Source organism: Etheostoma cragini, chromosome 18 (genome assembly GCF_013103735.1).
Source record: "Etheostoma cragini isolate CJK2018 chromosome 18, CSU_Ecrag_1.0, whole genome shotgun sequence".
NCBI classification, from domain to species: domain Eukaryota; kingdom Metazoa; phylum Chordata; class Actinopteri; order Perciformes; family Percidae; genus Etheostoma; species Etheostoma cragini.
In genome coordinates, this window is record NC_048424.1 from 15,370,521 (window position 1) to 15,380,592 (window position 10,072).

At 40.8% G+C, this 10,072-nt stretch overlaps 1 protein-coding gene across 3 annotated transcripts; it reads right to left on the reverse strand.

The window, feature by feature from the left end:
* Positions 1 to 570: 570 nt before the first annotated feature.
* traf3ip2a (TRAF3 interacting protein 2a) lies at positions 571 to 8,816 on the reverse strand. Of its 3 annotated transcripts, XM_034901004.1 has the most exons (12): positions 8,714 to 8,816; positions 8,523 to 8,595; positions 8,354 to 8,392; positions 8,177 to 8,222; positions 7,602 to 8,087; positions 6,183 to 6,330; positions 4,916 to 5,079; positions 4,558 to 4,646; positions 4,405 to 4,473; positions 4,224 to 4,328; positions 2,605 to 2,679; positions 571 to 825 (listed from the first exon to the last, which is right to left on the reverse strand). In XM_034901004.1, the coding sequence occupies exons 2-12, from the start codon at positions 8,547 to 8,549 to the stop codon at positions 679 to 681; spliced, it is 1,395 nt and encodes a 464-aa protein (XP_034756895.1). In that variant the 5' UTR covers positions 8,550 to 8,595; positions 8,714 to 8,816; the 3' UTR covers positions 571 to 678. The 3 variants fall into 3 exon arrangements, with proteins under 3 accessions (XP_034756895.1, XP_034756896.1, XP_034756897.1); XM_034901005.1 differs by lacking the exon at positions 8,354 to 8,392; XM_034901006.1 differs by lacking the exons at positions 8,354 to 8,392; positions 8,523 to 8,595 and having other exon boundaries at positions 8,714 to 8,762.
* Positions 8,817 to 10,072: the final 1,256 nt, after the last annotated feature.

The window sequence follows — 10,072 nt, forward strand, 5'->3', positions numbered from 1 at the left end:
CTTCCTACATTCCTGCCAACGTACCATGGTGATGCTCAAACTCCTGTGAACCATTCCTAGAGATAGATTTTACAGAAAGTGATTGATAAACTTAAATCTGTCAGCTGGCCAGAAACACAACTTCAACTAGAAAATGCATTTCAAGCAGATAATGCGTGTGAATGCTAAATAGCTAAATTGCTAAAGATAAACTGGATCAATAGCTTAAATTCGTAAGAAGAAGTTGAAGTAGTGATGATAGTTAGAAAAGTGAGAATTATTTTAATAAGTTTGACTTTTATATACCAAGTTGAATAACACCACTAATGTAAAAAAGATGTGCAAAAATTAAAGCAGTGACGTGTGATTGAGATAGTAATGTCTGTAGCTGATATTTTACGCATTGGCAAAAATGCTGCGTCATGCTTACTAATCAGAGGCCTTGATAAAGATCCCTTTGATTTCTGTAATCAGCTAACAACCCTGTCACCTGTGTCAGACTGCTGGCATTAAGGGACACTGAGAGTGACCTGCAAAAGAAAGAACCAACAGCAAAGATGTAGCTGAAAACACTTTACGACTCATTTTCTGCAGAATTAACAGTCCTCATGCCTAAAGCATGTTGAGGGATTGACAAAAGGATCCATTTCTTTTAAATTGCTTATGTTCCGCATGTGTCAGTCCTTTGTTTAGTTTTTCTCAGAGGGGACGAACAGTGAGGGTGAGGTCAGCCCCTTGTTGGGGGATGATGTAACGTTCCTCCCTCAGAAGGCGCAGCAGCAGGTCCTGGGTGTCCTGGGGCCAGTGGTAGATCCTGGTGTTCCGGAGCCAGTTGGGGACATGTATCTGTAACACAGACATGCGGCACCAGGGGTTAGGGAGTAGAGCAAGTGCTAGTCTATGTCACTGACTTTTCATTTTTGGGATTGTTCTGGTGCCGACGGAAATTCATCTTCCTCTTTCTTTGTGTTGGTGTTTTAAACTCTGGTGGATTTGTGAGGACTATGGTTAACTGCTCCTCAGATCTCTGCAGGGTAAATCCAGACAGCTGGCTAGACTATCTGTCCAATTTTTTAAAGAAATGCCAATAAACCAGAGCACGTTTTTCTCCCATCCCAAAATGCGGTGTGAACTAGCCAGACCCTCCTCCACAAGGCTATAGAGGAAGGTCTGGCAATGCAAGACTAAGCTTGTGCTAAACCCACAGGGAACTAAAGCATTTTAACTAATGTTACTGGCGGTTCGGGGGGGGGGTCATGTGAAATGTGTTATTTTCACCAATTCTAAAATTCTATATTTGAATATTTCTGCATACTTGGGTCCCTAAACAGTCTTGGAATTACCAAAATAATTCTCCTCGAAAGCTACAGACTCAGAAATGGCTCATACTATTGTGGTACTGGCTCTAGTGGCTCTAATTCTGCACCAAGGCTGAGTTTTGGGAAAGAAACTTCAGATATGGAATTAGGGGACCACTAAGGTCTATATAAAAGACACTTCAGATACAGTATTAGGGGACCACTAAGGTCTATATGAAAGAGACTTCAGATACATTATTAGGGGACCACTAAGGTCTATATAAAAGAGACTTCAAATACAGTATTAGGGGACCACTAAGGTCTATATAAAAGAGACTTCAGACACAGTAATAGGGGACCACTAAGGTCTATATAAAAGAGACTTCAGATACAGTATTAGGGGACCACTAAGGTCTATATAAAAGAGACTTCAGATACAGTATTAGGGGACCACTAAGGTCTATAGAAAAGCATCAAAAGATCACCATGTCATAGGACCTTTAAATTTCAGATGAAGTATATGTGGCGTCTACTCTTAGCCTTCTATCTTCCACTAAGGATTTCCACAAAAAAAGACATAAAACGTGTCTATTTCAGGTTGGTATTGAAGGCTATTTCATACGATTTCATACAATATTTACAATCAATAAGTTGTGAATTGATTTTGGGGTTCATATGTGTGGTACCACTAAAATCCTGTGTGGCCCCGTGGCCCGCTGCCCCATCTAATATGGTCTAGAATGGCCACTGCCTATGGTAGTCTCAGTCGCCTTGGCTAATGTACAGGTTAGTGGTTGGTGATTTGAAACGAGGGGTAGCACTGTAGAGAACTGCTTATGTTAAAAGTTCACTTCAACCAAATCACAAAAATACGTTTTTCTCCGTTACCTCATGTGGTTTCATTCCGCGAAAGGAACTGAGTGAAGATGTGATAGAAAGATCTGAGAGCTAATATATCTGTGTCAAGAATGCATTTTTTATGCTCATATTGTTTTTTACTTAGTGTAATTGGGGTGAACATACCCTTCACTGTGTCACAGCTGCTGCTGTGTATTTAACTGGGAATGAGTTATTTGAGATGTGGAGCAGGCTGTGCCTTTCCATGCTGCAAATTGGCTGGCTAAGGGAAGTACCGCCTACTTCCTGGGGGTTCCCTGCGATGGTGACGCTGATTTTTGCGACAGGCCACCACTGCCCAAAACGAGGAGTTCTTGTGAAGTCGCCTCCTAATCAAACAGCCTGCTTGCCTTCAGTTCAGGGCAGCTGTCAGACATGATTACTTTGCCTCTTGTATTGTGTGGGATGAAGTACTGTTTACTGTACTTACCTTGGACGCATTAGGAAATACCACAGGTACCAGTCTGAAGTTAAGGCAGCCTTGTTGGATGTACTCATTTTGGATCTGTACCAACAGAAACACATAGTAATCAGTGCTTATATTTTTCCATATGCTTAATAATACAGTCTAAAAAAACACTATAATTAAGTGCTTCCTTTACATTTGTGTGGTCCAAAAATAGTTGGAATTTGTCTATGTATCCATGTTTACTGTGAGTTGTACTTAAACTGCTGATAAACTACAGCCTGGATTTTAAAATGTACAGAACTCTGAAAAAAGGTCATGAATACTCGACAGACACAGGGGTGATCCTGAAGCTCTGACACAACACAAGAGAAGTCACAGCGTCACAGAGAGTTGCAACAAGCATCATTGAGCAGTGACCCACAGCCAGACTGGTTGAGCCACTGTGGCACACTAATACTGTGGGACAGTGGGTGGAACTGGCAAATAAAATGCCTTGTTTTCCAGTCCCAATAGGCATTTCCTCATTCTCCTGGCCATATTGTCACGTGGGAGGAGGGTGTGTAATGACACAAACCTGCCATCAGAGGGTGATATCTTACACAGACCTCAGTTGTTGACAGCTGCCTTGATAAGTAAGTAAGTAAGTAAGTGTATTTATAAAGCACTTTTCACAAAGTAAAAAATCACAAAGTGCTTTACATAAAACAAACAATATGAAACATATTAAAACAAAGTACAATTAAAATCACACAGTAATATATAAAAATAATGTGCAGAGAGGTCATCCAAAGGCCTGGTGCAGTCAGACCTTCAACGTTTTTTAAGCCAGGGACCCCTAAACTGAAAGAGAGACGGATGTACAGTATATTGTATAAAATTAAGTTTTATAATAAATTGGGCCAACAATTATGTGTGGGTTGTCTAAAGCTTTTATACATAACTTTTTTGTGCATAGAATACTAACTAAATAATTCCTTAGGTTTAACTGTATCTGGGGATACCTTAGACCAAGGACCCCTTAACTAAAAGAGAGACAGAGCGGGGACATACATATTGTATACAATTAACAGACTGTATAAAAGTAACGTGTAGGCCCAAAGCCTTTATACATACCTTTTTAATGCACAAACATGTGGCACTGTGAACCCTTAGGATTATCTTAACATTTGAATGGCGACTTTAGTGACTACCTCACCTATTGGCCTATCAGCCTAAAATTAATGTGTGGATTTATATTTGCTAATAATATGTTGAATTCATGTTAAGACATTTGAATTTTTAAAAAAACTTTCAAAAATTAACAAGAATTTGGAGGCCCACCTGCACTTACCCTTGTTGAAGATCCCTGCCTTACACTTTTAGAGACTACCTTACCTATGGGGCAGTAAGCCATCAAGTATCAATGTTTTATTTTTCACAAACAGGTTAATTTAAATTTGCTTACAAAATGTTGGATTCATGTTTAAGTGCGCGGTCACGGAAGACTTGTATCATGTGGATGCGCCAACAGTTTTGTTGTCATTACTTAGAATTCCTCATGGGGGCGGCAGAAACTACGCAGAATACCTTTAAGAAACTTTAGGTCTTTGAATAAAGCCCCCCGGCAGTAACTCAGTCTAATGGAGTGTGCGAGTTCTCACCTGATTGTGAATGTACTTGGTGTGCAGGCCGTGCTCGTCGTCTCCGTCTCCCTCCACGTCCTCCTTGTACTTGGGGCTGATGACCACGATGATGAGCACTGATTTCTGTAAAACAACATCTCACTGTCAGCATTACATTTTTGATTCATTCTCTCCGCTCCGACTCATTAGTTCCACTTACATCGTTCAAATATCTGTCCATCCACTTGTTGATGGCCATTATTTGCATTGGATTATTAAAGATGTCAATCTGTAGACAAACAGGCAGAGTGTGAGTCTTCATAATGGAAAGTCACTGCGAATCAAAAGCGAAGGAAGACATGGCATAACTCACTGCTGGTTTGAACCCCTGGGCAATCAGAAATTTGGCAAAAGGAATGATTTCTTTGGCTGCATCCATGGAATATGTGATGAAAACCTTCCCTGTTAAAAGAAGGTCAGCAAAATGTCCTTAGCTTCTACATTCTTAGGTATTAGAAAAAGAAGATTGCGTGCACATGTCCAACAATTTTTTTAAATTTTGCACAACAACATGTAAATGGGAATATTAGTGGAACATTTACACTTTAATAAGGCATGTAAACAGCTTATTTAAATGTTGGAGCTTTGCCTTTTTATCATTGTCTTTTTCAGAATAAGAGCAAAAAACTGAATATTATGTGCACGTAAACGTAGTCAATGATGTAACTTACTACACTCCTCAGACAGACTGATGGTCCTCCTGATCTCCTTTGTGGCTGGTCCTGGACCAGCCTGGAGGGAGGGATTCACACAGACTTCATGCATCACATCTCTCAGAGGGGCCACAGAGCCAGGGGCAGGATCTCTACGTTGCAGCCTATTACAAGTTGGAGTCCCGTGGAGGGAAATAATTTAAAAAACATCTAAATTCTTAGGAATAACTGTAGATGAACGGTTAAATTGGAAAAAAACATATTACTCATGTAAACAGGAGGTCTTTGAAGATGCTTGGTGTTTTGTGTGGTATTTATTACAGTCACATTTTTTCCCTATATCAACTACTGTAACATTGTTTGGGCTGCTACATATCCTTCATTTCTCATCAAACTACTTGTAATTCAAAAGAGGTTCTTGAGAATGATTTCACATTCCAGAACAGAAGAGATCCATCTGCTCCTCTGTTCAGGAAGTATTCATTGCTGTCTAAAGATAAGGTAAATGTGCTTCAGACATGCAATGTTAATGTTTAAATTCATGAATTGCAGGCAAGATCTAATAGATACATGTGAGTTTTTTTTAGGCATTTATTTATATAGGACAGGGGAGAAAGAGCAATGACATGCAGCAAAAGTCCGGACACGTGGGCATGCTCTGCCAGGTGAGCCACCCACGCGCCCACATTTCACTGTTTTCTTTTACTCTTTCTTCAGATATTGACTTGCACACAACTAGACCAAAAAAGGATTTCCCTTGTCCTTGTCGTACATCTATACATCCTTTTACAAAGCTCCACTGCTGAGGAAGTCATAGAATATGTCACTAAAAACATGAATGTCTCTGCCAGCATTCAGGTCACAGTAAAAAAGTGTTTGATTTCATCTTAAATCTTATGTTGGGATAAGTTTTGGTCTGACTCAAAGGATTGTCTTTGGTTTTTCTTGCTTTAACTGTGTATCTGCGTAAACCTGCTATATATTTACATAGTGTGTATGTTTGCCTGTTTTTTTGTTGCTTTCTAAAAAAATCTTTTGTAGGGAAATGTTTTAGTAAATATTGGATTTTGTAATGGGGAAGGACGTTGAATATGCTTTTCTGGCTTCTAACCTGCACCCTAGTTGCTTTTAAAAAAAATTCTATTGTATGTATTTCCCTTGTTTGTGCAAACAAACAAAGCCGAACACACTGAGATGTGTGCAGAACATCTGTTAAGTATTATACGAATCAATGTTGAAAACATCCGATCATAATTGACAAACAGGACAGAAATGGTTCTCATACCATGACGGTTGGTGGTGTTGGGGCTCCCTGCATGGATCTGCTGGGTAACCAGGCTCCTGGTGATAATAGTCGTTATAGTGACGGGGCAGATTCGCTGGAGGGCAGCACGCACATTGCCTGGGACGACTCCCCTGCATTGGATTTGGTCCTTCAGAGAGACATATAAGGAGCAGACATCAAGATGTTTCCAACTCAGCAGTAATGAGGTCATCCAGACTCAAACGGGAACACAATGAGCAGCAGCCAAATGGAACCGTTTGGAAGGGTTGGGAGGCCACCTTTAGAACTAAATCCATCACTGATGTTGTGATTATTGGATCTGTGCAGAATCAAATCTCATGTACCAAATATGGCACGTGTGAAGTAGCATTAACCCTACTTTTGGAACACAGTCACTTGAAATCTAAAACAGCTCATGGTACTCCGTTCCTATATCACTTGAGACACTCTTCGCAGTTTTTTCATCCTGTTACTGCAGTATCTACCTCTACAGCCAAGAAAGTTCATGTTTCAAGTCCCTTCGGATTGGAATAACCTACCTGTAAACATTCCATCCATTTCATCTCACCACTCCTTTAAAAAGGCCTTGTCTTCTGATTACAGAACCAACTGTAGCTGTTCATAATACCCCAACAACAACATGCTAACACTGTCACCACTTTCAATATTATCATTTATATCCAATTCCATTATATCCAAAAATCCTCTGCCTCAAACTTGAATATGATTGGCTGATCCTCCTGATGCTTTTTTCTCTTTCTTTTTCTCTATCACATATTATATTGTGTCCCAAAATGACTAATTACCTAATATTATTGACACTCGTTATCACAATGGTTCTGTAAGTGAGGTCCATAGTCAAATGCAAGAATGGTTACACCACATGTGTCAAACTCAAGGCCCGTGGGCCAAATCCGGCTGCTCTCAGATTTTGATCCGGCCTGCATATCAATTTAGGTTCACTATAAATGTTAGCTTTCGTCACTTTGAAGATTATTTTTGAGCTTTTCCGCCTTTCATTTTTGACAGGACAGTTAAGTGAGAAAGGAGAGAGAGAGAGAGGGGGAAGACATGCAGGAAATGGTCACAGGTCAGATTTGAACCCTGGGGTCAATGTGCGCCTGCTTGACCACTGAGCCAACCTGGTCTATTTTTTTATAAGACGTTTTTGCCACTTTTTCCGTTGGCTCATTTTAGGGTGTTTTTCTTTCCATGTTATGTTTTGTGCTGACTTTTTGTGGTCTTCATGCTGACCAAATTTTGGACTAAGACTAAATGAGAAATGGAATAATACAGTAAAAGATGTTTGACATAAACATACAGGTCTGGCCCTTTATGTGATTATTATTCTCCAGTGTGGCCTTTAGGGAAATTGAGTTTGACACAGATTTCTGATGATAATGCATCACTGAAACTTACTGGGCATGCGTGCTGCTGCTGGGTATTGGGGTGGGACGTAGTTGGGGTAGTTAACGCCAGACTTGAGTGATTGGGGGGCCTCCAAGTGTTCTGCCTCCTCCACAGAGTGAACCCGGGGCCAGTTTGAAGGACTTGCAAAGACCCCGCTTTGGTGAATCGGGAAGTCCCTTTCATACTGTTCTCTGGGAACATGATGCAAAACATCTGCGAACCGTCCCTCTGAGTGTTTAACAGGGATGAAACAAGGTCCCGGGGCCGCATGACAGGCTCCTCTGGGTTCATGCTGGTGCAGGCTTTCAGGGAGTCTCCACGGGCCGACATTGTTTGCTGCCCCACAAGCTTGCTCATAGCCGTGTTCCTGCAGCCGTCTGCTGGTCTCTGTGTGTCCACTACACTGTTTGCAAGAGGCAGGCAGGACCAAGTCCAGACTGGAGGATGTCATGCTCTCATCCATCTCAACAGGAACACTCTGGTGAGGGCAAAGTCCTAACAACAAGAGTTAACAAACCGGTTTACTCAGACATTTCCAACAGATGACTGACTGCAAGTCTGATGTTGTCTGTTTTGTTTCCTACCTTGAGCAGAGGCCATACTGTCACTGAGAAAAGGTGTCTGCTGCCTCTGGTGAAGAAAAAAAAGGAAAACAACATGAAAGGAATACAACGGAGCATGACCGCTTCAAAAGCCAAGAGACATGAAAACAAGTGTAGTTTCAACTGAGAGATTCAAAGTCCACTTTTCAAAGTCATTACCAAGAAGTGAAAACTGTAATCCCGAATGGAAATGCACGTCTCACCAAGTACACAGCAGATAGAAAAGTATTACAAAGAACATGATCAAGTATTAACTGTTGAGCAGTAGTATTCACAGTACACATTCTTGCTTCTTCCTCACTGAATAGGTGTGAAACACTACACGTACCTTGAGAGGTGTGTTTGAGTGTGACATGTCAACACGATCGCTGCCAACTGGTACAAAGGTCAAAATCACGGATCTAAAGGTATTACAGGTATGCCGTCTTAAATGACAATTAAACTTATCTTAGTATGTTTGTCCGTATATAGTGTACGCAAAGAGAATAAAGTAGAACTTCACTGTGATCCCACACCTACCTCTTTTTGATCCGCTTATCCCTCAGCCACAGCACAAACCTGTTCTGAGGCAAACAGGAAATATTCTCACTATTCAAAGCAGGGCAGTCTCGTGACCCATTTATGCAAATAATGCAGAAAATTAAAACTGAAACTTAACCAGTCAGGTTTGACTTTAACTTAGTTTGTAGCAGGTCTCATTTTCATCAAGCAATTCATTAAAATCAGTCAAAAAGTACACAATTTGACTTGACACACTGGGGGGCTGTGGCTCAGCCGTAGGGCGGTGTCCTAACACTTGGTAGGTTGGTGGTTCAGAGTGTCCTTGGACAAGACTCTGAACCCCGAGTTGACCCCTGATGCTGTGCCATCGGTGTGTAAATGTGTGTGAGTGTTTATCTGATTAGCAGGGGGCACCTTGTACGGCAGCCTTGGTCACAGCATATGTGTGTGAATGGTTGTGTACCTGTACGTATTCGCAGGCATGTATAAATAACTGAATGATTAAATTGTTAGGACCAGAAACTTCTTCCTTCTCTTTTTTTGAACATAGAAATCCTTATTTGATACGTTGTATATAACATATGTTGGCTGAGTATTTTGTTGGTGTTCTTGCTTGTACATGAAATGTTCTTTTTTAATCTATGATTTTATCATGTTGAATAAACTTAATCAAAACAATAGCACTGCAGCACTGTTCACATTTAGTCAGATTTTATTTGGAACAAACCGTTATACTATTCGATGTTATGTGGTAGTTTTGAAAGGGGGAAATATTTTTAAGGCTAAAAAGCATCCAGTTACTCTCCTTTTTTGTTTTTGGATAACGTTTTGGGCATGTGTAAGCCTTCGTTGACAGGATAGCGTGAGAGAGGAAAGGGGAAGGGAGTGGGAACGACGGGCAGCAAGGTTCCGCAGGTCAGAGTCGAACGCGCAGCCACTGAATTGAGGACTGAGCCTTCGTTCTTGGGGAGCCTTCTCAACCAGGTGAGCTCCCCAGGCGTCCCCTGTCGCTCTCCTTTTTCTATTGCACGTGACGCAGGTGACTCAGAACCTACAATTGGTCTACATACCAGAGAATAATAATAATAATATTAAAATAATAATAATACTAACAATAATACCTTTTATTTAAAGGTACCTTTCTCAGCCCTCAAAGACACAGTACATGGTATACATACACAAGAAATTTTAAAAAACAACAAAAAATACTCTACAACAATAACAGGCCTCTTGATCACATTGTATCGTCAATATAATTCACCCACACCCTACATTATAGTGACATACTCACAGTTTTTGGGGCTTTTTAAGGCCTTCATTGGCAGGAAAGCTGAAGACTTGAAAGGGGAGAGAGAGAGAGAGAGAGAGAGAGAGAGA